This window comes from Diadema antillarum, unplaced genomic scaffold (genome assembly GCF_040938485.1).
Source record: "Diadema antillarum isolate AM-2024a unplaced genomic scaffold, OU_Dant_1.0 seq00001660_RagTag, whole genome shotgun sequence".
Taxonomy (NCBI): domain Eukaryota; kingdom Metazoa; phylum Echinodermata; class Echinoidea; order Diadematoida; family Diadematidae; genus Diadema; species Diadema antillarum.
The window spans coordinates 454,300-481,331 of record NW_027272360.1 but is presented as its reverse complement, the minus strand read 5'-3'; the positions used below and the strand labels follow the sequence as shown (position 1 = coordinate 481,331).

General features: G+C 37.8%; 4 protein-coding genes across 4 annotated transcripts; 1 reads left to right on the top strand and 3 right to left on the bottom strand.

Moving 5' to 3' along the window:
* Nucleotides 1-608: 608 nt before the first annotated feature.
* Nucleotides 609-4,233, bottom strand: LOC139711467 (outer membrane lipoprotein Blc-like). Its single transcript, XM_071623345.1, has 4 exons — nt 4,114-4,233; nt 3,150-3,216; nt 2,327-2,485; nt 609-847 (listed from the first exon to the last, which is right to left on the bottom strand). Exons 1-4 carry the CDS (start codon nt 4,231-4,233, stop codon nt 609-611), a joined length of 585 nt encoding a protein of 194 aa, XP_071479446.1.
* A 2,162-nt stretch (nt 4,234-6,395) lies between these two features.
* Nucleotides 6,396-9,005, bottom strand: LOC139711476 (uncharacterized). Its single transcript, XM_071623353.1, has 4 exons — nt 8,892-9,005; nt 7,770-7,836; nt 7,258-7,416; nt 6,396-6,628 (listed from the first exon to the last, which is right to left on the bottom strand). The coding sequence occupies exons 1-4, from the start codon at nt 9,003-9,005 to the stop codon at nt 6,396-6,398; spliced, it is 573 nt and encodes a 190-aa protein (XP_071479454.1).
* Nucleotides 9,006-14,454: 5,449 nt separating this feature from the next.
* Nucleotides 14,455-16,397, bottom strand: LOC139711466 (outer membrane lipoprotein Blc-like). The gene is made up of 4 exons (XM_071623344.1): nt 16,284-16,397; nt 15,870-15,936; nt 15,145-15,303; nt 14,455-14,693 (listed from the first exon to the last, which is right to left on the bottom strand). Exons 1-4 carry the CDS (start codon nt 16,395-16,397, stop codon nt 14,455-14,457), a joined length of 579 nt encoding a protein of 192 aa, XP_071479445.1.
* Nucleotides 16,398-19,453: 3,056 nt separating this feature from the next.
* Nucleotides 19,454-23,145, top strand: LOC139711482 (apolipoprotein D-like). The gene is made up of 4 exons (XM_071623360.1): nt 19,454-19,643; nt 20,928-20,994; nt 22,108-22,263; nt 22,925-23,145. The coding sequence occupies exons 1-4, from the start codon at nt 19,518-19,520 to the stop codon at nt 23,143-23,145; spliced, it is 570 nt and encodes a 189-aa protein (XP_071479461.1). The 5' UTR covers nt 19,454-19,517.
* Nucleotides 23,146-27,032: the final 3,887 nt, after the last annotated feature.

Below are 27,032 nucleotides of genomic sequence, written 5' to 3'. Positions count from 1 at the left end.
CTGCTGGTTTTATTGTTTCCATTCTTTCAATAATTGCAAGCAATACATTTGCATAAATAAATGATGTTAAATAAGCAAGTTTCATGCGTAAAATTCTGACAAACTGGTTGAGTAATTGTGATTGACAAGCTGGTTAAGTATTGATCACAATTACTCTGACATGTGTCATTTCGAAGGGACTGATAATTTTGTACTAATTTTAAGTCCGAACCTTTATTTTTGTATACAACGTCGCATCGTCCCTCAGTATATAAAAATACCTCGGATCTGGTTCTCTTTCTTTTAACCTTCTGCGGTAAACATTTTTACCGTCTATCCAGAAATTGCTACTTGAAAGAACAATGATATGCTAAACATGATTACATTTAGAGGTTATCAATTCGTGTCAGTATAAATAAAAGATTAAGATAAGATTTCATTTTCTTTCATCTAACGAATTTCACATATTGCCCGACATCATTGCATTGATTCAAATATTTTCAAGGTTTTTAATATCAAATGAAAATCAATGTTAAGCCCTGTACCACAATACGGTAGTGTCTCCCCTCTCAAAGCTGACACATTCAGACAGAGGATGAGAGATTCTGAATGGAGTGGGGTGCAAAACATCACTCCTCCGGACTAGGTGGGTACACGCATTCTGCAGGGTGTGGCACTTCGTATGGCGACTTCAGCTGACCGGTGAACCCGTGTAATGCCACGTACTCCCGCACTTCGAAGTCATATAGCTGGTAGTACTGGGCGGGGTCGCGACTGAGCACGTAGAGTTGGCGCGCGTCCTGTCCGTCCGTCACCAGGCTGTACTGGTATTTCGATTCCACCGTAGGGCCAAGCTTGAACACCCAGTCTTAAAGGACAAGTTCACCTTCATAAACATAAGGATTGAGAAAATGCAGCAATATCAGTAGAACACATCTGTGAAAGTTTGAGGAAAATCGGACAATCGATGCAAAAGTTATGAATTTTTTAAATTTTTGTGTTGGAACCGCTGGATGAGGAGACTACTTCAGCTTGTGAGTCATATGCGTACAACAGTATAAAGAAAATGTAAAAGAAAATTCAACATATTTTCACTTTTTTCGCATGATAAAAGAGCACTTGACTTGCCTCTTTCTAAAGGCAGGGGGAATGATATTACCCATAACATTTGTCGGTAAGGAGTCAGGGGAATGTGTACTTTTTTCAAAAGATGGAATTTTGTGAAATTCTCTTTATATTTTCCTTATATTGTTGTACGCATGTGACATCTAAGTTATTCATGCGTTGCAGTAGTCTTCTCATCCAGCGGGTACTGCACAAAAACTTCAAAAATTCATAACTTTTGAACCGATGGTCTGATTTTCCTCAAACTTTCAATGATGTGTTCTACTAATGTTGCTACATTCTCTCAATCCTTATGTTTATAAAGGTGAACTTGTCCTTTAAAGAGAGATTGATAGGATAGTTGAAAAAGGTGGCCCACTATAAATCCCTCTCTCTTCTCCCCCTCCCCCCCCCCCCCTTCCCTCTTCAGTCCTCTTCATCCCATATCCTCTTCTCTATCATTCTATTCCTTCTCTGTCTTATTTCCCTTTATATTTCTTATCATTGTTACCATTATTTCTTTCCCCCCGTCGCCTTGATTCTTATTTTTTTCTTTGTATGATTATGTTTCCCTTTTCTCTGAGATAATCGTCGACATCTCACCCTTTTGTATGAACTTTATCAGTCCATTGTGATCAGCTGTCGTAATCCAGTGTTAACCGTTCTCGAATACTTATATAGCATGTGGAGAAACTGCTGATTTTGTCATTATTGCTCTGTAAACTAGTTTCAACAATCCCTTTATCGTTGTCGTATTAATCCTACTACCTCAATCAGCACTGTTGTTGTGATTATAGCACCTTCCTCGTCGTCATCATTGATTCAACATCAAGAAGGGTGCAACAGCTCTTGTATCATATACTACCACATATCACTACCACCAACCCATTCCTGAAACCCACATCAAAATCGTAATCCTATCACCCTCAAAGCCCAATTTCCTGAAAATGAATATATATATTAATATGAAGAATAAGAAGCTGTTATTTCAATTGAACTGTAGGTGGCGAAATTAAGCTACGGTGGACATAAACACCTTGGTGAAAAGATAGGAACACTATGTAAGATCATAAACGTGCGTTGTTGTTGTTTCTTTCTTAGGAAACGGAAAAAAATTGTGTCAAGGCAGCGAACGCCTTCATCACAGAAAGTGAAAGAGACACAGACCATTTTAGCTTACTAATAAGCATCAACATTCCTGCGATCTCAATAATGTAAGATATCAGGGAGAAGATAAACTCACAATCTCCTTCAACAGATACGCCATCCAGTACCACCTTGAGGCGCCCAGGGATTTCCGGGTCAGGAATGTACGCGTAACCCCCGAGCCCATCCGTGTAGCCCTCGTCTAGCCGATAGTTGGCGTTGTACACGGTGACGTATGTTTCGTTGACGAGCGTGTCTGAAGGCAGATTACATATATATATTATATATGATATAATCCATTCTATAAGACTGCGCGTATAGATACAGGGTTTGTATAGGGATATGTACATGTCCCCCAGGAAACAATGGAACCGTTAGCCTTACCTAAAAGCATAATTTATGGCGTCTTCCGAAAACTCATGTCATACGTCACAATATGATTATAAAAGTTCAAATCCCAACTTGGAGAGATAAAACATTATCAACGAAGCACCAATAGAAATATTATTTACATCAGACACTCTCGAAAATACATGGCAACGACAAATTAACTATACCAGTAAATAGATACTGTGTTGTATGACTGGGTAGTAGCTTTTATATTCAGACGAAGGAAAACATGAAGATAAATGTGTTACTTTCTTGTCGCAAAGTTTTTCCTTTCTTTTCAGCTGAAACAGTACCTAAAGAGGATATCTAAATCCACTCTGAAGGCGTGTCAGAGGATATACAAGTGTTGCCTTTCTCTTTCTCTACTTGAATTTATGTCTGTGTTGATGATTACAAAGGGTGTAGGACGTTTTAACTGTCAAAGAAAATCACAAACAGATGACCTTACCCAAGAGGAGCAAAGGGGAAAAGAAGAAACAAAACGGCAGGAAAGGAAGGAAACAATGAATAGAAAGTAAGTTTATACTCACAGTCAGCCGTCCCACAGTCTGGTTCCGCAACACCAGTGAAGAAATCGGAGTAGGCGTTTGTCAAGACCTACGAAAACAACATCAATGGATTATTCTGAGAGAGATCAAAACTCACATAAGAAAAGTTTTCCCCCTTTGAAAGTGTACTTGGAAATTGATCGATGATCGATGGACTTTGAAGACAGTATGAGGGAAGTAATAAGGAGTTTTAATCGGCCCAGTGCCACATATACATAGTAGTTACGTAATATTTACACATATCTCTACATTCATCACTGAAAAAGAGATATTATATCATGATGACATTTCATATCACTTAGTAATTTTTACAATTTGATTTAATGTTATGATCACATGCTTCTATATGCATTTTGAATGAAGAAAGAGATTTTATACCTCACCCTTAATTGTTTAAACTTAGTCCTCTGTGACAAATGGTGCCTATATATCTAAAATTCTTACCCTTGAGTGGGATTTTTTTTCTTCGAGCAATCGTACATAAGACATTAGCTGATAGTGATACCTTAAGCTTTAATTCTGCCTCGGTTCACTGTGAAGTGCTCTTTACAACATGTACACCAGCCCATCAAATGTATCATGATGTTAATTGCTTCTCATTTTCTTCTCCAGCACACATATACACAGGCATTACACTTTAGAGTAATAAAGCCTACGTACATTCATGATACTCTGCGAAATATGATTTATGTATTCATTTACATATGCATAGTATGTCTACGTATATAATACATACACACATTATACATACATACATACATACACTGTACATACATTGGGAAATCATCAAGTTTGAATAAGAAATAAGGATACTTTGCATTTGAGCTGTCAACAAATTTACAGCTATATACATTTGAATATTGAATATCATCCTGGCATCATTGTCTTTTTTTATCAATAAACGCGTCAGAGTGATAACGTAACATTTCATGAATGACTTTATTACCTGATACCATCTTCCGACGTACTGCTCAGGAATCAGCCTGGATACTGTGTGAATTGCGTTCCCGCTCCCAAGTAAACACAGAGTCAGAAAGCAAAGAACCTTGGCCCTGGTGGTCGCCATTTTGTACAGAGTTGCCTTGCTCGCGTTATGCTTTACGATGCTCTTGGACCAATGGTGGCAGGAACAATTAAATATACATGCATAAGATCCCTCTTCTAGGTAGGAAGTAGAGCACTTGTTGACATCACAATCAGTCGCATTACTTAAGCCGGCAGGACCCATGGGTGGAGTAGATAAGCTCATAGATAAGCGAATAAGGTGACCACGATTATATCTCTATTGACCAGTCGACTGGGCATTTGGCTCACAATGTGTTGCTGTAAGAGTTTTGTAATATGAATAAATATAATCAATTTGTTGCATTTCAGTAACTGTATGTAATGTCATCATGCATTTCATGGTTTTGTAAATCTAGATGTCCATGATGTGAGAGTAGATTGTAATCATTGCTTTTTCTCGTTAATGACACGATTGATCTTTGAATGAGCACATACATACACACACACACACACACACACACACACACACACACACAATAAATATCGAGCAGAACAAATCAATGCAAGGAGTAGCATCTTCGAGAGAACCAAACATTGACCAATACAAACGTCTGTCCAAATGGGGTTCACGGTTTCACTGTTAACCCGTTTCCTACGACATTCTCTATTCCCGTATGTTTTTCAAATGACACCGGAGTTTCTAATTGGCGTTTGCTTTTAATGCATATATATATATATATATATATATATATATATATATATATATCTGTTTATTTATTCATTTATTTATTTATTTATTTATGTTCAAGAATCATCATGTACATGGGCTGAGTTCGAAATTGTCATAATGTACAACCACAATGAAACTACTCAAGACAGCCAGTGACAGTAAACATCGCATTCTCACACATTCCATCACTTAGAAGAAAGATTAAAAATAACTCTGTAATAAGGCACAACCGTGGAAACAGTCGTTTAAGTGTTCTTTTTTTAACATGATATTAATTCAATAAATACAGGCCCCGTTACAAAATACACGGTAACTTTACAGTTAACGGTAACTGTGTAACCAACGTTTAACTACTATAGCAACAATATGTCATAGCCAATCAAAGCCGTGAAATCACTGATGTTGACTACTGATTGCAAAGTTACCATTGATAGTAAAGTTACCATAATTTTAAAGAACGGGCCCCTTATAAGTATGAACAGTGAAATGTTAACAGTATGACATCGTCTCAATAAGAAAAAGATGCAACTCTCATTATAATAATCATTGTCTTATTGTATTGCTGTCCAATTCCTGTTATCTGATACGTAATATTCATTCTTTTGTATGATATAGGACTTCAAACTGACAAGAACTAATGGGACTATTGTTAATTTTCTCTCTTCAGGCATGTTCATTCAGTTCTACCATGCCCAATTCCCATCAGCTATACACAGTAAAACAATCTTAGCTAAAACCCTCTATCAAACCACTGATGATGCTGTTCTGGGCCCCATTTCATAAAAGATAATAGGATGGCAACTCTGGCTGGAATGGCAACTTCCCACAGCAACAGCCAATCAGGAAGCTGGATTCTTTTCGTTACTATGACAATTGCCATTTTAGCAAGAGTTGCTATCATATCAACGTTTTATGAAATGGGGCCCTGAACAATTGCTTTTGGTGTCTGCTAGCCTCAATACCACCTCATGCTTTGCACTACTATCTAAACTGCGTGAGCGCCAAAGAGATTCAATGACAGTGAATTGGTTGGCTGAAATGACTGATGAAAATTTCGAATTTATGAATACTCGACATACATTCGTCGCGTCATCTGCAGTTCGTCACTTGTGCACTGTACTACTGTTTTCTCTCTTCTCCATGGATAGGATGACTCATTGGCCTTATTGGCGTCCATAAGTTGGTCATTTTTCGTCATATTTTTGACGAAAACAAAGAAACGTTTCAAGCTCCATTGAGTTAATGTCTACTTGTGCATCACTCTCCAAACACCTTTCACGAAGCCTATAGTCCTGAAAGTTGTTAGATGGGAAAAGGCAAAGCCTGGTAGCTGCTTGCAAACTATCGTAACATGCAACAGTTAGTTGTAAAACAACGCCATTACATCATTCTGGGGACAAGGCATAGTGATAAGTCATTAGATTCTTTGATGAGGTTTTTCTTTTTTAATCTTTAATTCATGGAAAGACAGTTTGTTGATAGCAGCGTGCTTATTAAGAAGTTGGCGGGTAGACACAGTCCTCGTTGTGCGTGATGCCATAGGGAGCCTTGAGCTGGCCGGTAAAACCTTGAAGGGGTAGGTACTCCATCACTTCCTTGTCGTAGAGCTCGGCAAACTCCTGCGGGTCGCGGGCGAGCACAAAGAGCTGACGGGCCGCTTCTCCGTCGGTGATAAGGCTGTACTGGTACTGCCCCTCCACGATGGGACCCAGCTTGAAGATCCAGTCTGCACAGGGAAAGAGCATCCATACTTTTTATCACGATGCAGTCAGGTAGAATTTTCAGTACCCCATTAGGACTTTGTTTAATGAAAAAAAAAAACATTCTAATGAAGGTTACGAATCAAACAATGTTAATATCATGAATGTTGGTATGTGAGCAAATGATTCTTCGGTCAAAATAATTTAAGTATCTCATCAGTGTTACTTAGGCATATATCCTTTACATAATATCAAGAAAGAGATCAGAATCAAGTTGCCTGGCGAACACGTGTCAAGTGTCTTGGTAACAAGAATTCAGAAAATGCTAAAACGAATGCTGAAAATAGATTTTATCATGTCAACTCTGGGAAGAGTAAACAAGAATTATGTAGATTATCACATTTTGATTTTTTGATGTCTATCTTAATTGTTTGATTCCACCGCCCATGAATCCTAATTCCACCGGTGTGCCAAGCAATTCTTTCATTTTAATTGACAGTAAGATGTCTGTATTGCGTCATGCCACGTGTATCGCCACCCTCGATGGTTTTTCCTAAGACGTCATCAATATTCAGTCCTGAATGACAACGTGACAATTTGTAGATGGAAATTCAAGAACAAAAGAAATATCAAAAAAAAACAAAAAAAAACTCACAATCTCCTTCAACGGGAACCCCGTCCAGAACGACTTTGAGTTTTCCCGGGTCCGACACGTCGGGGATATAGGCATAGCCAGTGATGAAGTCGGTGAAGTTACCTTCGAACCGCCAATTTGCGTTATACACGGTCACGTACGTTGCATTGACGAGTCCGTCTGGTTACGAGACATCAAGTTTGTTAGTAAATACCGACATATAAATCTTTTTGAGTCTCTTCTTTTGTTGCTCTCTCCCTCTCTCTCCCTCTTTCTATCGTATATATATATATATATATATATATATATATAGGACTATAACAGCAAATCATACAATATTGTATTTGTGGGGAGTGTTTTCGCTATTAAGATATTTTTTAACGATTCATTCTTTTATAATGGTTTTAACAATATGTTATGTACGTACAATGAGGTCTCCAGTTTGATTGTCAAGCAAACAAACGGGGAAAACTGATTTCACGAATTGGCGTTAAATTAATTTGGTAATCTAAGGAACATCTGATTACACGTACAATCGGCCGTGACGCAATCTGGTTCCATCACGCCGGAAAACAGATCAGCCCAGTAGTTAGTATAAACCTGGTAGAAGAGAATAGTCAAGAAAAAGAGATGATGAACAAAATTCATGATGTAAAGGTTGCAATTGCCTGCAAGTAGTCTTTCAAATGATATGGGTTTATCAGGTAAGGGCCGAGAGGTGGCTCTGTTCTTAAGGGTATGTGTCTTGGAATCAATCGGGCTTGGTCTCGGGTTTGAAGCCCAAAGAGTCTGAGCAATGCTGTGTGTTACCATGCAGTCCCCTCAAGTAAAGGGTAAAACACTCTGTCCCTCTATGATATAAACTGTGGGGTCTCTCGAGAGCCATATACACAAGTAAAAGATCCCGCTACATTCATTCATTGCAAAGACCAGGGGGCATGACTCGGTAAAGTGATCCTCCCCAAATACACACACGACTGGTCCCATGTAAGACCAGGACCTGGGGCCAGGATCCCATTTTATGAACTGTTGATATGATAGCAACTCTTGCTGGAATGGCAATTACCATGGTAACGACAAGAATCCAGCTTTCTGATTAGCCGTTGCTATATGGGAAGTTGCCATACCAGCAAGAGTTGCTATAGTAACATCTTTTATGAAATAGGACTCAGCAGCACCTAGTCAAGGTGTATATGAGTTTATACATAGTCGTTTTGTCTTGTCTTGATGAAAAAAAAAAAATCATATTCAGATAGACCACTTCAGATATTTTGTCATTATTAACTTTTGGTTGAGAAGGTCCATTTGTACCTTTGTTGAAATTAGACACAATTAGGAAGAGATCCAAGAGAATTTCTTCGAGCATTACTTGACGGTGTGCGCGATAGAAGTCGGGAAATGACAAGAACACATTTTGTTCATTTACCGGTGTATCTGTAATCGGAAAACACTAATTAGGACACAAAACAGAGTAGCATCCACAAGGAAGTGGCGAGAAAAAAAAAATCAGGAGCGTGAATTTTAATGCACGTCATCACAAATGTTGGTGTTTCCAATAATCATGTCGGGCATGTCAAATGTTAGACTACTATTGAGATGAAATGAGTACAGGGGAGATATGATAAATTATCCAGGAATGCACTCTCTGTTCTCACCTGATACCAGCGACCAATGTACGCCCCCGCATCAAGCGTTGGTACGGTGTGCAAGGCGTCACAGCCGATGGTGGCGGCGACAAGGCATAGAGCAAGGAGCATCATCCTTCCCATGGCTGGCGGCGAGTGTGTGAGTGTGTGCGTGTGGTGACGAGTTCTGTACCTCTAGGGCGTGTCTCTGCGACAATGTCTGGAGCCGGTGTCAGTGGTGATGGAACGGAACGTCCAAGTTATCAGTTTTTATACCAGAGTTGGCATGAATTGTCGGAAGATGAACACGTGTCCACCCATGAGATGAGTAGGGCATGAACACGCCCATGTTGCAAGAGAATGATGCCTTGCGTAAGTTTTGAGGTCTGTTTGACCACTTCTTATTCTTATCATCTTATTTGGTTATTTCATAATACCGTGTCTACTTATTTCTTTGAAAAATAGTCCTACGCTATGGAATTATCGTCGTGTGAAATCGTCATCTGGCATTTTGTTAGAGAAGGGCGAAAGAAAATAAGGCTTTTAAGAAGTCAGTTGACATTACGTAATTAAGGATGTCCTCGTAGACTCATGACTTTAAGTTGATAAAGTGTTATGTGAGTCAATTTCTGATGGTCCTGATCTGTATAATCATTTGAAAATCTACAAATGTCATAGAACTCCATCTTGCGTTATGGTTTTTATAATTCATATATCCCTGACGATGTGCATTATAATGGCAGGCTGTTCCTCTTCATTGGTTACAAGATTTTGAACAAACGTTGCAATTCCTTTTTGCGGCGATAATTTTGCACTGGCAAAGGTCTGAAAACGGAGATCCTTCCTGTCTTGCCCTTGTATAATTTCAGCTACTGCGAATTTGTTGCGATTATTTCTTATCGTTTTAATCTAAACTCTTTTCTCACGGCTTCCAGCCTTTCCCATTATCGGCAGTGCTGATGATTTCTTGATCATCTAGAAATTCTTAATTGATTGCTAGTATTCAACACCTCGGCGAGCCTGTAAATGTCGTGCCTTACGTGTGTTGGCTTACACCCTTCAACTCCTCTTCCTCTGCCCTTCTCCCCTGACTTTGTAGCCTATTCCTGTTGATATTCTTTTTACGCTTAGCTGTTTTTGGTTTGTTTTTCCTTTTTAACAAGAGAGGTGCTTCTTCATGTTCGTTTGTGTGTGGTGTGATATGTGTTTATTCTTCTTCTTCTTCTTCTTCTTCTTCTTCTTCTTCTTTGTCTTTCTTTTTTAGGCAATTTTCGTATAGTTTGTTAGTCCGGTACTAAAGTACTTATTGTTTATGGCAGTTTGCAAAATACAAACTCCGCTTTTCAGCCACCTTCTCAATTTCTAACAATCTTGTTTTGTCATGAAAATTGTCGTGAAAATAAAATTCATTGTATTTCAGTTCACAGTATTTTCTTTTGTTACAATGTTGTATTTATTTTGTGTAAATATGTGTATCGAAATGTCTCACTGTAAATTCTATTCTTTTTTGTTGGAAATGAAATAGATGCAAATGGAAAACAGGAATAAAGGCTTTACCACGGTTGAAGGCCTCGGCGGTAGACATGTAGTTGTTTTGAGGTCTATCTCTTTTCCCAGCTTCACCCTTTTCATCAGTCATCCAGTATTTTGATTTTGGTGTGCGGTTCAGAAATCTGCTACATTTTTTTTTTCCCCGAGGGAACTGTCTCAGCTGACGATTTGTCCTAGTTGTTTTATTTTGCGTTGTGTCGATCCTTAAATTTGTGTGTCCCGTCACGTGTGTAATAGGTTTTCAAGTTGCTGATAATGACAAAGTCAAATTATGGTTGAAGTCAACGTATTAGTTATTCCGTTGAGTCATTAAAATCTTCTTGATTGACATGAAATTATAAAACCAAGATTATATATGTTTACATAAACATAAACTGAATTGGAATATACGGCCATCCTTGAGAAATATCAAATGCAACATGGCAACTGCAGCTACATGTATACTCCTGGTTCAGAAATGGTCCTTCTATAATTTGAATATGAAGAACGTAAAAATGTTATCAGCACCAAAAGTGAAGTGAAATAGAAATGTTCCAATATCTATAGGTAACAGTACTAAAACTAAGTGTTTGCATGCTAATACTGTATGTGCTGATTTGTGTGTTTGCGTAGTGGAGTAATTGAAGTGTAACTGTGATTTATGTAGCTTATGATAAAGATGTTCTACGCGCTTCATATCGACATATAACACTGTTAAATAGCTACATGTGGGCCTACATTTAAGAATTCATATCACAAGTAAAATCACACTACTTATGAATTCAAATAAATTGTTACAATTCTGAAAAAGAGATGAGTTTCCCAGACAGACTTGAACAATAGTATTCTACACTGTTCTAGTCAGGGTATTTTATTTCCAGTGGTAAAGAATTCCAAAGTACAGGAGCAGATGCTGAAGAAGATCAATTGCTATAATTACGTATGAGTTTTAAAAGGCATGATTGAAAGAAGATGATGTGGAGATGATCTAAGAGTGCGTACAGGAGTGTACAGGTGCACCAGCTCTCTGATTTATATGACGTATACGGAGGGAGAGAGAGATTATGTATAAAGTGCATAGTGTTTTGAAGCACGTGGGAATGCGTTTCTCAACGGGTTACCAGTGGTGATCTAAGAGATTGAGGAAATCGAATCTTTGCATAGAACGACCATCTGTTACCAGCCTTGCTTACTGCATTTTGGATTCTCCGAACACGTTTGAATTCTTCTCCCCCCCCCCCCCCCTCTTTTTTTTTTCTGGTTTACCATAAAGAAGGACATAAAAATCATCAACGTGAGACATCATTACGAAGTGAACCACTGTTTCTACAGATTTGTGATAAAGCTCAATTGCCGGATTTCTTCCGTTTGCGAATGATTGCAGATCAAGAGATCGTGATGGTTGGTGATGTGATGAAACACTGATAGATGTTTATCCACGACGACACCAAGGTTGCGAGCAGTATTGAGTGCACTGATGTTTACGACATCAACAGTGACAACTGTGTACAAGGCTTAAGTTAAGTGGTAGAGAATCTAGATGTGAAAAAAATGAATTACCTCAGTCTCGGATACATTCACAAGTTACTTGTTTTTGATTGACTAGTAAAGATGTTATTTTGCAGTGATTGATATTATTATCATTATATATATATATATATATATATATATATATATATATATATACATACTGTATATATATATAGCCATCTTTCTGTTACTTTAAAGGGAACTCAGATAAACCTGACACTATTTGACTATCATCTGCATATATCATGCAAGTGAGACCATTAGTGTCTTAACGATGTCAGGAAATTGAGCGCTATACAAGGTGAACAAATTGCAGTCCAAGGCAGAACCATGATGAACTGTACTGAGTACAAAAAGTCATTTGTTTTTGTACGACATTTGCATAGTGGGAAACATGCGTAGGCACACATACACACTCGATAATGTTTACGTTGTACTAATATATTATTACACTACACACAGCAAACACAGCCATGATGTTGAAGAGAAAACACTTTTCTGTTACAGAGGATAACGTTTCTTTTTTCTCGCACCTTCGCGCTCTCTCTCTCTCTCTCTCTCTGCCTTCCTCTATTAAAAAAAACTACTACTCTCTACCAGAGTAAACTAACTGCAAGTGCACATTACGTAACTCATTTTCTTGATAAAATTATGTCGTTCTACAATCATCAAACCCTATATCGAAGCCAACTGATTTGTTGTTTCTTTTAGTTTTAAGAATATAATGAAAAATAAATAGAACAAAGAGTTTCGTCAAGTTAAAAAATAAAATACAATGATAAAGAAAATAATTTTTTTGAAAATGCCGTGTTAGCTCGACAGTTATATACCTTCAAAGGAAACACACATAAAAGTAACTGAAATGGCTCACAAAAGGAAAGGAAATATGTTTTGACACGAAATCATCCATTAATGATAGAAAAACATCATTTTGGGCTTTTTTAACACAGGAAGAAAAATTATGAGAAGAACAAATTAAACAGAGTACACCATACTATGCAAACGTTGTGCAGAAGTCAATGAAAAATATTTCATTTTGACGTATAGTCATGTTTAGTCCTGAGCTGTACAGTGCTTTCACGTTGCACGTATTCTATTTTGAAACTTATTTCAAAGAACTACGATCAGTTCATGTGTAACGCTTCAGTTTTCTTATTTGTAACATTATCTCTAACACTCTTGTTTCCATCGAATATTATGTCTTCCTTCCATAATCATCAAGAGAAAAAAAACGCACTACATTATGAAACTGCTCAGTGGTGAAGTTAATTATATAGTTATTCACTTGAAATCAAATTCAGTTAGTTGCGGAACTGAACATTATTATGAACGTCGCAGAAGACCCAAAATCAGATCGGAAAATTTCGAGCAGAGTGTTCAGATTTTGTGTCTTATATGATTTCATAACACGCTTGGGTGTTGAAAAAAAAAAATTGATAACATTTTATACTAGTATTTCTTTTGAACATGCTTCATACAGCTCTTGGTAAAATATGTATAAGTTCCTAGCGATGCGGCTTTATCATGTACCCCTTTTCTTTGAAAAAAAAACCACACACACACTTTTGTTATGCTGGGGTGTTCTTAACTTATCTCTTGATTATTTCTCTGTTTCAACTCTCCCCCCCCCCCCCCCCCACACACACACTCTCTCTCTCTCCTTACACATACATACATACATACACACATATTTATATATCCTCATGAATGTCTATACTTAAGCACTCCGACGCATGTATATAATATATATATATATATATATATATATATATATATATATATATGTGTGTGTGTGTGTGTGCGTGTGTGTGCGTGTGTGTGCGTGTAAGAGTGTGTGTGCGTGTAAGAGTGTGTGTGTGTGTGTGTACAAGCAAAGAGATCAATACAATAGTGGACTCTGGCTTATGAAGGAAGAAAATGTACTCAACATTGATTATGCAGTTGTACAGTCGTCTTTTATTCAATAAATAACACAAAATTCCGTGGCATGTAATAAACAGAAAGTTATTTGCCTAATCTTACTGTAAATATATTTTTTAATATATCCAGAATGAGCAAGTATCCTTCGACGGAAAATTCTCAAAAGTAATTTCCAAATGCTTATGATTATTCCACTTTGTGAAGATTTAAACATATTGTATCTGAATAGTTGAGATACCATCAATGGAGAAATCCAAAGAAAAAGAGATGAGATCATTAACATTGACATAATGATTTGTTTAGTTGTGTACTGTCACGTTTTTTCGTTAGAGAGAATTGACAATGAGAACCTCATTTGTTTTTAGTTTAGACCCAGAGACCTGTTGATAGCAACACTTTAGGATACGCTTTTACGAAAATTGTATGGGCATATACGAAACAGAACTAGCTAAAAGACGATAACACGCTGAAGTCAGAGAGTCAATATGAGAAAAGAGGGCCCCGTGATCAAACACGGCTTGGTTATAGAGAATAAATAATTAGAGTAATAGCAATGACGTGGGTTCGGGAATAAATAAATTTGAATTATACATTGAAGGAACCCGATGCTCATTTACAGGGAAGCGGTGGGTGGGTAGACGCATTCATCGGGATGAGGAACCGCGTAGGGCCTCTTCAGCGGGCCCCTGAAGCCTGCGTTGGCAACGGAGTTCAGCACCTGCTTCTCGTACAGCAGGGCGAACTGGGAAGGGTTGCGGGCCAGCACGAAAAGCTGACGGGCCTTCTCCCCGTCCGTCACGAGACTGTACTGGTACTGGCCGTTTATCTTCGGTCCCAGCTCGAAGATCCAATCTGTAGATGAACGGAGGATTGCGTTGTGATGATGTTGGTATTTTTTTCTCTTCCACTTCCTTTGCCCCCCCCCCCCAAAACAAAAAAAAAAAACAAAAAACAAAAGACACCCATATATACGATCTTCAGCATACACTTCCAGAGAGGAAATCTTAACAAGCTTGTTAAATTTCATTTTCCTGCATACTGAGTATGATTTATTTTTCATTGCAGCCTTTTTTTTTTGTGAAACATCTGTTAAATGTCCAACATGTACATAACCCCTTTGCTCATGACAACCAAGGCAGAAAAGCTATTTCTCTACCTTGTTTTATGGAACGAAAGACGGAACATTCTCTTCATCACTAACAAAACAAGCCAGCAAGACGCTGTTAATATGGTCAGCATGTTGAGAGAAGACTTATACTATATGCGAACAAGGCTCTGCTTTGCATTTTCTGTCTTTACTCACAATCTCCTTCCACGGGAACGCCTTCGAGAACGACCTTGAGCTTGCCTGGTGTCGACAGGTCAGGGATATAGGCGTAGCCGCTGATGTCATCCGTGTACTTCTCGTCGAACCGGTAGTTGGCGTTGTAGACGGACAGGAAAGTGGCGTTGATCTGGGCGTCTTCGTTACAGAAGAACAGAAAAAAAATACACCAACGATTTTCTTCTTGAGCGATTGGCGGGTCTCACATCTTCCTATTCCTCAATTTAGAATTATCATGTACTAAAACGCTTCAACATATTTTTTTTCAGCCTAAAGCTGGGCACAACGCCCATAGAAACGACATTTTCCCGCTAAAAGAGCGAATTATTACAACACATTCGGACATGGTTGTAATTATTTCAAAATTTGAATGATGACGATTCCCTTCTGCCCAACTTTATGACTGAAAAGTGGTGATGGGTCTCATAGCCACCATGTAAATCAATCCAAGTGACAAACGTGGAACCAATATGTCTATTCAATGCCAGAGTCATCAGTTACTACTAGAGACAAATTTGCATTAATGTGTCGGATCGCATTTGAAAAATGAGATGTCAGCAGTTTGCTTACAGTTCATAGTTATTATTTTGTGGCGATTTTATTTTAGTTTATTCTGTCTTTAAGTCCCCAGAAGCCAACTGGCAAAAGCCAGACAATTTTTCCTGGTCAATATTTGATCTCATTAAGAGGATAACTCTACTTACAATCAGCTGTGACGCAGTCAGGCTCCATCACGTTGGAGAACAGATCAGCCCAGTAGTTTGTGTAAACCTATGGTGCAAAAAAAAAATCAATAATAGCAAGTCATGCTGGTAAGTTAATACTTTCGCATGTCCTTCCTTTTCTTCCCTGTCAAACGAAAGCAGTCCATTACATTGAATGTTGTAAACTTACAAAGTTGTATAACTTCAAATTTCGTTTGCTAATAACGTCTTTCGATTTTTTTCTCCACTCATACTTCCATTCCTATTTTATTTCCAATGGGGAAAAAGCCTTGTTAAACTAAGGTGTACGAAAGATACTAGGAGAGCACAATTTATAAAAATACGTAAATAGTTACGTTCATCAATGAAAGCATTTGAAGTCTTCAAGAAATCGAGATAGTTTGACAGTCTCACCTGGTACCATCTTCCAACGTAGGCAGTGGCATCTAGCTCGGGCACCACCTCCAGAGCGTGTCCACCGAGAACGGCGAAGATGAGGAAGAGAGCGACTGCCAGCGTCTGTTTCATGGTTGTCTTGGAGATTTTTCTTTGAGCAGAAGAGAAGAAGCTGTGGATGTCTCCAGAAGAGCTGAATGTTCCTTGTGGACCTCTAGAAGTGACTATCTGGGTGATGGGTGTTCGCGTCTTTTATAGGATTTTTTGCTTCAAATTATGTAATTTTCATGCAATTTGTTACGTCATCACTCTGCTTGAGCTGTATTGAGCGATATATGAGCAAAAAAAAATGAATTGGCAATTCGTAGCTTCACATCAAAGGATAGTGCAAGTATGAAAACGTGTTAGAAAACGTGAGCTTTAAAAACTTGGAGTGAGCCGTGAGAATTTACAGTGGATGATCCACGTGCATTTCAGTTACGAAATTGTTAATCTTGTTCTCATCTTGGCTGATCCGTTCTACATTGTTTGAGATGCTTAAAGTGAATTAGTCGTTGAACATCTGGAGTTTGCTAGTCAACTCCACAAAACACAGAGCTCTTTCGCCGATAAAGATGCAGTGTAATATTGAAATTCACCAATATAGTGATTAAATCAGTAGCGCTCATATTGTTTTTGCCTTTCAAAGCCAATTTGGAGCAATGTGATTACAACGTACATTGCATGCAGCTTGGTTCAAGTTAAAAGTATAAACCATGAACGTGGTAACGTCATACCAGGCATATAAAACATTAAGAGCAAGAACCACGTCATTGAAAGATACAAAGAAACAAACAAAAATGTGTTCGATCATTTACAAAAAATAATGTGGCTCGTTACAAGAGGAGCAGAAATGTATAAGATTTGATAGAGCAATGAACAAATTACGAAGTTATCAAGAATATAGCGTCATTTAGAAGCAAGGCTGGAGAGTGTTCTGCGGTGAGTTTAATTGATACAACGCTTCATGTGAGAAGACATATCATGGGGTGACGACTGAATTATATAACGAAAGAAACCACAATAAAATTCATGCATCGTACCTGAGAATAATTATCGGTTTCACTTCGTTTTGAATTCATGCATGTATTTACTGCACGAATTTAGTGATTGGCGATAGCATTTCGAACTGAACTGTATATGCAATAGCCCACTTTTCCGTGGCATATACTACATCAAGATAGCTATTTTCTTTAATCAGAATACAGTCAAGTCAAAATTGTGTCAAAGCAACGCAACAGAGCAGTGAGAATTGCAACCATAATAGTGTTAAATTTTATTCAGCCCGAGAAAAATCACCATAACTTTGATAACCAATGTTAAGTGGTGGCTTTGTGTAATCGTCGCGAAATGTTTGTTTGTTTGTTTGTTTGATTTATTTTCTTCAACATAATGTCATTACATGAATCAGAATTCTTTTCACTAATACAATAGAAAACATAGATAATTATATAGATTACAATGTACATGATTCAAGGGAGAAAAGACTTAGATTGATTTCTTTATCAAAATATATAATTTTACCAAATTTGTAAATAATTTCCTGTAAAAATGTGCAGAAGAAGGCCTGCCGCTGTAAGAGGACGCTTCTAGTACGGGTATAACCTTATTATTTTCTGTAACAATGGAATAATTTCACTTCTTTATTGATGATGATTATCAATTTAATCGGCACCACAAATTGTTTATTTCAAAGAAATATCGAATTTGTCGCTCGCTTTCTTTTGCCATCAGGGTGGGGCAGTACAGGTTACACTACAGTAATAGTTTGCAAGTGCGTACAGTTTAATGAACAGAGAGTTTTAGATCTGCAACGCGAATGTTAAAACAACGCAACCTCCCGGATTGGACAGTGGAAATGTGCTTTTTGATATTAAGTACTTTGTGCCGGTTAGTATTTTGTGTTACATCAACGTACTGTTTATTTTTGAAAAATATGAAAACGAACTAAACTGAACTGAACTATCAATTATGTAAATAAAAAGCCCTATATTGTGTTGATGCTCAATAGCAACTGAAAAAGGGGAAATACGATTTTGTGATTTTAGACAGTTTTAAAGAATCAGTTCAACATAGCACGTACAGAACAATGGCTTGTTATCTTAGGTGCTAATATCGCAGTTATGAACTACAATTATTTTACAGTGAGACCGACTATCTGTAATTTCATCAAAATAGATACACCCTTAAGTCATCTGCTCTTGAAATTGAACATGTTATAAAACATATTTGCAGTCATTCCTAACGATATGAGTTATCATTTTTGTGACATGTGATTACTTCGGGCTCCATTACATCCCGACAATTTGTCTATGAATATTTTTTTTCTTTAACAAGAGGCAAGTCAATATAATTTTGTAATCCTTTCCTCACGCATTGGTGCACGCTTCTTCTTGGAGTCATTATTAATATCGAAGGAAGAAAGATCGGTTTATGAGTTTATCCTCGTATTATTGAAACAGTTTGATAACTGTTTTGTATACTTTAATCTTTGTCATAACAGATTGGATCTCTAACCCATATAATCAGGATAGCGTTGATAATTAACCAGATAAAGGTATTTCGAGGTTGACTCATGAGAACCTATCACCGGAGCTGTTATCACTTTGAGGCCAGGAAGGTATCTCAATCCTTATGCTCAAGTTTCGTGCACAGGAAAAAAAAAGAGAAGTAATTGTTTGCCTATTTGCTTCTCCTTATCAGTGCAGGTTGCAGATGATTAGCACCAACTTAATAGATACTCAGCAGGACTGAATTCCACATTTTAGGGTGTATGGGTGTGACGAGAATTGAGACATGTGGTCTGACAGATGACCCAAAGTTTCTCTTAAGCAGTATTTATCATAATTTTTGTCGAAGGAAGCTCCAGTCACACTTCGTAAAGGTGTACAGGGAGACAAAATTATTACCCCGTCCTGTATATTTCCTTGGGGATGAGATACAGCTTACCAGCCTTTCATCGTAGAAGTCAGTCGTGATAATTAGTTTAAGTTCGCGAGGTTAGGGTTAAAGTCCGCGAACACCCCACTGATATCGCCATACTTATTAATCAATGCTATATCATTCTTACCAAGGCATATATCCACCACCGCCCAACAGACCTACACAAGTAAGTGTCCACCAAACTTCGCGCGTGGATGTCATCCTTTTCCTCATCTCGACAATTTGACTTGTAGCTTTGCATCAAATCATCCTTCAAAAAAAAAATCTATCATGTTTCGTTCCGGTGTAGCATTTCTGGCCATATTTGGCTCCATTTTGTGTCTCTCGCCCTCGGTCCAAGGCCTAGGAACTGTCTACGACATCGATGTGAACAAATACGTTGGAGTGTGGTATCAAGTAAGTGTCATATTGAGGTGAACGACGAACGATGTCCGTCGAAACATCCTCAAATTGCAACTGATAAACGCAATTGCTGAATAATCGAAGTCCCTAGAATTTAATTTCTTTTACTGCTTTAATCGTTTCCCCAGAACACGTTTTAGTGTACATCATACTCCATTTGATTGATGTCTACATTTTTATTCATTTTTTTATTATGAGTTATTTTCTTTATTATTACGAGAATACTGCTGCATGAAGAATTTAAAGCGTAATACGGAGAAATATCAGACAATCAAAAGGCAGTAGGCATTATTACGTAGTGTGATGTCAGGAGATCACGCCATAAGTGCATAGAACCAGGGAGGTGAGACAAAAGCGTCTCACCTCCCTGATAGGACGGACGCTTTCTTCATACTTTTCAGGCTCTAGATATTCTAGTAGATAATTTCCTCAGTGTCACTACATTTATTTGCCTGACCTGGCTCGATGATTTTATTTCATGCATGACAGTAACTGTCCAACTTTTACATAGCAATTCTACCCAATGAAATTTTATATAATAGTTATATCAGGCCTGTTTATATTCTAATTTAGCCGTTTGAAGATGCAGCTTCGTATCAAGAACGAACCAAAAACTTGCATTAATTTCTTTTTTTTTTTACGGGCAGCTATAGATTTGTAGCTTCACCTCGTTTGGATGTTTTCATTAGCAACACTATATTGTTCATGCACTTGAAGCTGCCTAATGAAAAATAACACACTATATACTTCGTCTATACTAAACCAACCCATGCAGTTTCACACATTCGTAGTGCACCCTTCTCTTCAAAATTGCATCATGTTGCATAGCACAAATCAATAATTGCTCATGTGACTCAAGACGATGAAGCTACATAATTATAAGAAACAAGAGAATGGTATATAAAAAAAAAACAGAAAATCAGTTCCTATTTCTACATACTGTCAGAAAGACGTTGCCTGAATTTCTGAAGTCACAATCGTACATACGGATTTGTTTTCTCCTTCTTTTCTTTATATTTTGTTTACGTCATCGTTTTGTTAGGTACCTTCTCTGTCTCTACCGATCGATAACTGCTTTCATGACTGTTATCTTAAGTTGTCATCGAGAGTATGGTATCTTTTCACCATTGCGGTGTCATTGTTATCATCACAATCACTTTGGCATTGATATCGCATGACATATGTTGTTTTCCATTGTTTACGTACAACATTCTTGACTTCGTGTCTCCATTCCTCGAATCTAAAACAGTTTATCATGTTTTTTATGTCATTTTGCAGATGTACACAGATTACTGGGCTGATTTCTTCACTGGAGCAGGAGGGGCTGAGTGCATTACAGCAACCTGTAAGACTTTTTTTTATCGAGTATGGTATAATGTGAATGACGTTAAAAACAAATCACGTATGCATCTTTAAAAAGAGAGAACAAAGACTGTGAATGGAATTACATGGCGACAACATACATATCTAACATTCAAACTTGTCAATTATACAATTATGATTAAGATTAATCTAATCGGTTAATCTAATTATACCATCCCAGAAAATTATCCGTTTGGCGAAGTTTGATTTTTTTTTTATCAAATCATTTCAAAGAGATTGTGAGTCTGAAGTGAATTGTCCCATGACATTTTGATCCTCAAACAAGACCTTTGCTGATACTGTATTTCGTTATTGAGGCTGCACACATTAATGACATCCATCGTCCTTGATATCTCTCTTGATACAGTGTTCTACATTAGGTATGTCATAAGGGCTTTTTACACTTGTAAATTTTTGCTTAGCCCCGGACCAACGGTGGGGCTAAGGGGGGGGGGGGGGGGGGGGGGCCTTAGCCCCACCGTTGGTACGGGACTATCCTTAGCCCACTTTCTGTTTACACTCGTTTTTGCCAAAGTGGGCTAGCCCCACCGATAGTACGGTACTATCTGGCCCTGCAAAATAGCAGGGGTTAGCACCGCAATTGCGGTGCCAAGCAAGTGAGTGTAAACAGAACGAAAAAATAATCCTGGGCTAAGCGACGGAGACGAAGTCCGACCCTCACTAACCAATCAGAAACGAGGTAATCAAGTGCTGCCGGTGCGTGCGTGTACGTGTACAGTACACAGCGTGATTATGAATATTCATGTGGTTTGGAAAGTCCGGGGCTAAGAAATACGAGTGTAAAAAGGTCAGATTTCTCCTTAGCCCCGGACAAGAGATAGTACGGGACTAATTGGCGAGTGTAAAAAGCTGAAAAAATTGGTACGGGACTAACGATAGTCCTGGGTCAGAGAAAGTCCGGGGTTAAGAAACGCAAGTGTAAAAAGCCCTAAACTGTAATAATTTTTTGTAGACCGGAATTACTTAGTAAGTTGGGATTGAAAAGCCATTGTTGTTGCATTTGATTCTTATCAAGGAATATATTCTTAAACGATACATCTAGGTTTGCTTGTCGTATTCATTATGAAATCCACAGACGGTAAGATCTCTGACACCAACGTCACTGTCCGCAATGCCTACAAAAATCGCGACGGCAAGTCTGACATCATCGAGGGCTTCGCCTACATCCCGCTGCCGAGAGAACCGGGCAAACTTTTGGTCGAATTGGATGGCGTGCCCGCTGCTTCCCCTTGTAAGTCGCTCTGTTGGTTGCAATCTCATTTGCATGTAGTCGAAATCTGCTTTTGTTGGTGGTTCAAGTATAGAGAGACTCAGATTCATGAAGAAAGAAAATGTTATTATCCTTTGTTCTTGCATTCTATGGTAAGAGATATTGAGAGATATTTTATTCCCTTGACTTGTATTCCGAAGTAAGATAAAGTGCGTAGACAGTGGTAGAAACTTATTGTAATAGTTTAGTGAGGATGAATATTTTAGAGATATCTATTCATTCGTGTATTCGTCTTTTAATTGGGCTACTCATTTACCTCTCTATAAAGATAATATGTGTGTGTGTGTGTGTGTGTGTGTGTGTGTGTGTGTGTGTGTGTGTGTGAGTGTGTGTGTGGTTGGGTCTAGGGCAATTACCCCCTGCATGGGCAATTACTCAGACCATTCCCTGTCCCTAACCCTAATCCTAAATCCAGAACCTAAACCTAGCTAACCCTAACCAAAACTCTAACACTGAACCTAAAACTCTGAACCTAATCATTGCTCTAACCTTATCACTAACCAGTACCAGAGGGGGTAATTGCCCTGATACGGTCAGTGCCGTATATTGATATACGGCACTGGATACGGTCTTTGTGTGTATGCTCATTTATTCATGTATCTTCGTCGTATTCGTTTCTCAGATTGGATCATCAAGCTCGGCCCCATCGTGAACGACCAATACGAGTACTCGGTGGTGACGGACAGTCGCGCGCTTTCGCTCTTCGTGCTCGCCCGCGACCCGGCCACCTTCGACGAGCTGTACGATGCCGAGGTCAGGGAGTACCTGCTGGTAACCGAATTCACGGACCCGACCACACTTCCGGTCAGAGTCTACCATGGCGTTGACTGTGAATACATCTAATACATCTTGGGTCTATACGAATGTGATAGTGGCACGTAGAACGAAAAGCGAATACCATTAAAAACTTTCTCCAACACTCAAGAATCTATGAATTTGGTACCACGATGTGAGGGGTGAAATGAAGTAAAAGAGAATTTGACTAGAAATTTTGAAGGAAACATGTTTCATTAAAGGGATGGTATTGTTTGGGTCATACTTACAGGTATTTTAATAATGATAATGAGATGGGGCTTCAGGTTTCCAACTTTTTAAGAGATGATGAAAATGATGAGAAACCTCTTCTGATATATCATAGAGCATACAATTCTGAGAGGAATTCAAAGATTACTTGATGAAAATTGGTTTTGAAATGGCTCAGATATCCAAAGACAAAGAGGTATCCTAATAAAAGGTTGGACAAACCGTTTATTACAGGACCACTTTTACTTTTTTTTGTGATATCTCGGCCATTTCAGAACCGATTTTCATCAAATAGACTTTGAATTCCTCTTAAAATTGTATGTTATATTCCATAAGTTATTTCTTATCATCTCGCAAAAAGTTAAAATCTGAATCCTTCATCTCACCTAAAGCTATGCCAACCATTTAAAGTATCTTACGTTCAAGTGTCTGAATGTGTTTATATGACAAATCACAATCTTTGTCTCACATACAATTTTCATTGTAGAAGTAGAGTATGGACAAAATTATCAGTCTTATATTTGAACACTGACATCGCATGTGTCATTTTGACTCTTGCGCGGCAGTATACAATTTTGACCACATACGTTTGGTGGTACAGTAGTGTATCGGGTGTAATAAATGATTGGAAAGAGACGGGCATTGCAGTTCAGGTCATTTCCTAGAATACTCACACCCATCCCCTGGTATTTCATTCTGGTTATGCAAAAGTGCACAGCTGTTAGAGCATTTAAAAACGATACTAAAGTTATACCTACGGAGGAACAATTCTTTATTCACTCTTTGCGAACTCTAACTGACGAATTGGTTGAAGAAAAAAAAAAGATACACAATATTATTCTTTTACCTTTAGCTCGTAGCTGAAAAAAAAAATATATATATATAACTTGTTTGTAAGCATCTTAAATATACTTCCAAAACCCAGATTTTTTCCCCGATCAAGAAATTGTAATTGCTGAAAACAGATTCTTATCTCTTTCCGCCAACTTCAGAGCAGTCATGTCGAATCGTTAAGATCATGTAATAAGATAATAAAGGAGTCTATCTTATAGATATCAACTAAGATCCGATAGGTCTGATGTGAGTGTGAATGACCTTTGCACCGATCGCAATCATAGAGGTGATATTTATAAATCAAATTTGATTTCCAAACCAGATTTGAATTTTTCTACCGTTATGGATTTCAGAGTTATATATATTCTTTCTATTTATATATTAGTACTGATCAGGGACTATTGTCAAACACAGAGAGAAAATATTGTTAAAAGTAATAATATATTATCATCGACATTTATGCTTCCAGTGGTGCGTTTCTTTGAAGGATTTGCCTGCAGCTGTGTTGCTGTCGTTGATGTTATTCATTTTGCTTGGTAATAATGTACCAAATTATGTAAGAACTATACAGTATCATTGCTCTCATAATGAGGAATTCACATTTTCATCTTATCAGTAAACCGAAAGATGTCGGGAGAAAAACTAATTTGACATTACAAGAAAGTTACAGTGCACCTTAAAGGGATATGTAATCACAAAATGACTTTCATTTCACCCATCAATTCTCTGGTTACAAATCGTTTTGCCGAATATTCAGTTATAACATACATATTCAAAACAGACGTCACACACACACACACACACACACACACACACATATTAACATGAAAACAATAACAGGACCAGAAAAAAAAGAAAACAAAAGTAAAACTAATAACTAGCTCCCTGACAGCTTAATTGTTGAAGCTGAAGTTGCGATGTATGCACACAATATCACCACTGCTAACGTTCAAGCAAGTTATACCGATCATTCTTCGTCACTCGTGATTTGTCAAATAAATATGTAGGTTAATAATTATTATCATTAAATCAATCAGAAGTGCAAATGAAGCTCAACATTCCACCAGAGCAAACCAGATATCATGTTTTATCTTACTTTTCTGGATATTAAAAAAAAGATGTTATACAGTTTGCAATTTTTAAAAAAAAACTTTCACAGAGGCTAGAACATACTTTGAGCGGCTTTGTTTGTGTGTATGTCTGTTTCTGTTTCTGTTTCTTAACCCTTGAGAAATCCTGCTGTCGGTCTTTCTTTAGAAACAAAGACACTAGAAAACGTCTGAAATATGAATACGAGAACATAGGTTTCTACTTAATTATATTTATTTACATCATAAAATCAATAATTCAAATCAAATCATCAAAACTCCTGATTCTTTATCTGTCTTGACAAATTCAAATACTGTCATGATCACAACAGTCTTTGCATTGCTTTATGAGTTTTACACAAAGTTTATCCATACTAAATATCCATCGCACTGAATATTTTCCGAACATTTTACAACAATATGTCCTGAAAATTACCTTGCATTTCTTTGTAGAAGCTAAACACATAAGTACATAGTTACAGGAATGTTTGGGGAAAAAAGGCAAGAGGCTAGAGGTTTCTCAATCACAACATGCGACTTATTACCATCAAGGTGAATGTAAACATTGGTCCAGTCATATTTCTATAAAGGCTAAACGAGATATAAGTACCTGTAGGTATGTATCAGATGACAACACTTCCTCGTCGTTATTTCAAAGTCCTTCCTACTAATGTATTTAGCTACTGAGAGAGGCGCAAAGGTCTTCTTTACAAATTGAGTTTACTTGTTTCCTAATGCACAAAGATGATATAATGAGATCAATTGCTGCAGGACATGACGTTAACATAATTATCATCAAAGTCCGTTTTCCCGACTGGAACTCTCACGAACAGCCAGAGCCACACTCGTATTTAGCTATTGAGAGAGGCGCGAAGGTCTTCTTTACAAATTAAGGTTACTGGCTTCCTGAGATAAGTTCATAAATGAACAAAGACAATGAATAGTGAGATCATTATTACTGCAGGATGTGACTTTTCCATAATTATCATCAAAGTCCGTTATTCAGACAGATATTCTCACGAGCAACCACAGCCAGAATCATGTTGATGTGTGTGTGAAGAGCAGTGTGATTGGCCGGCGAGATTCAGATTCCGACACTGTGGTAGAAGGTTGCTGATGACGTCAGAGGAACCTGGTTCGAACCACATGGTGGCGTCGTTCATCTTGTAGTAGCGACCTTCTTGGAAGAAGTAGACGAAGCCGTCGGCGAACAAGCTTCTGCTTCGATGCCGCTCCGTAGTGCCACGGGTACATTGCCGAACATAAAATAGCTCGTCGCAGCTCCGTAGTAAGCTGTTGGTGCTGCTAAACTTGTAGGCTCCCTGTTCGTGCAGACATACATTGGAATGGAAAATAAGAATGAATATATTGAATATCTAATTACCTTGGGCCTGATTAAATCATGAACTTCGGTTTAAATTGTTATGATCAGGTAGGAAGTGCCTATACAACATCGATTAAATGATTATCAGATTATAATGTAGTATTCACAAAGATGAAAATGGTAGTAATCAAAATATCAGTAATAAAGACTGACGAAATCGAGTTTATCAATTTCATAATACAGAACATTACATGTGGGTCAAGAGGAAAGCCATGGGCAATAACATCTTGTCTAAGCACTTAAAGGGACTGTACAGTACTGGTTGAGGTGGGGATTCATGTTTTGAACATTCCTAAGCGAGATAATGAGAAACCTCTTATGAAATATGAAAGAGCATGTAATTTCAAGAAGGATTCAAGTTTATTTGATGAAAATTGGTTTTCAAATGGCTGAGATAGCCA

Excerpts from the sequence above, each read along its gene's own strand:
- LOC139711467 (XM_071623345.1), bottom strand. The coding sequence starts at position 4,233 with ATGGCGACCACCAGGGCCAAGGTTCTTTGCTTTCTGACTCTGTGTTTA. Across the intron at positions 3,217-4,113 it reads ACGTCGGAAGATGGTATCAG|GTCTTGACAAACGCCTACTC; the intron begins GTAATAAAGTCA and ends TTGTTTTCGTAG. Across the intron at positions 848-2,326 it reads CGTATCTGTTGAAGGAGATT|ACTGGGTGTTCAAGCTTGGC; the intron begins GTGAGTTTATCT and ends TTGTCCTTTAAG.
- LOC139711476 (XM_071623353.1), bottom strand. The coding sequence starts at position 9,005 with ATGGGAAGGATGATGCTCCTTGCTCTATGCCTTGTCGCCGCCACCATC. Across the intron at positions 7,837-8,891 it reads ACATTGGTCGCTGGTATCAG|GTTTATACTAACTACTGGGC; the intron begins GTGAGAACAGAG and ends CTCTTCTACCAG. Across the intron at positions 7,417-7,769 it reads AGATTGCGTCACGGCCGATT|ACGGACTCGTCAATGCAACG; the intron begins GTACGTGTAATC and ends TCTCGTAACCAG.
- LOC139711466 (XM_071623344.1), bottom strand. The coding sequence starts at position 16,397 with ATGAAACAGACGCTGGCAGTCGCTCTCTTCCTCATCTTCGCCGTTCTC. Across the intron at positions 15,937-16,283 it reads ACGTTGGAAGATGGTACCAG|GTTTACACAAACTACTGGGC; the intron begins GTGAGACTGTCA and ends TTTGCACCATAG. Across the intron at positions 15,304-15,869 it reads TGACTGCGTCACAGCTGATT|ACGCCCAGATCAACGCCACT; the intron begins GTAAGTAGAGTT and ends TCTGTAACGAAG.
- LOC139711482 (XM_071623360.1), top strand. The coding sequence starts at position 19,518 with ATGTTTCGTTCCGGTGTAGCATTTCTGGCCATATTTGGCTCCATTTTG. Across the intron at positions 19,644-20,927 it reads ACGTTGGAGTGTGGTATCAA|ATGTACACAGATTACTGGGC; the intron begins GTAAGTGTCATA and ends GTCATTTTGCAG. Across the intron at positions 20,995-22,107 it reads TGAGTGCATTACAGCAACCT|ACGGTAAGATCTCTGACACC; the intron begins GTAAGACTTTTT and ends TGAAATCCACAG.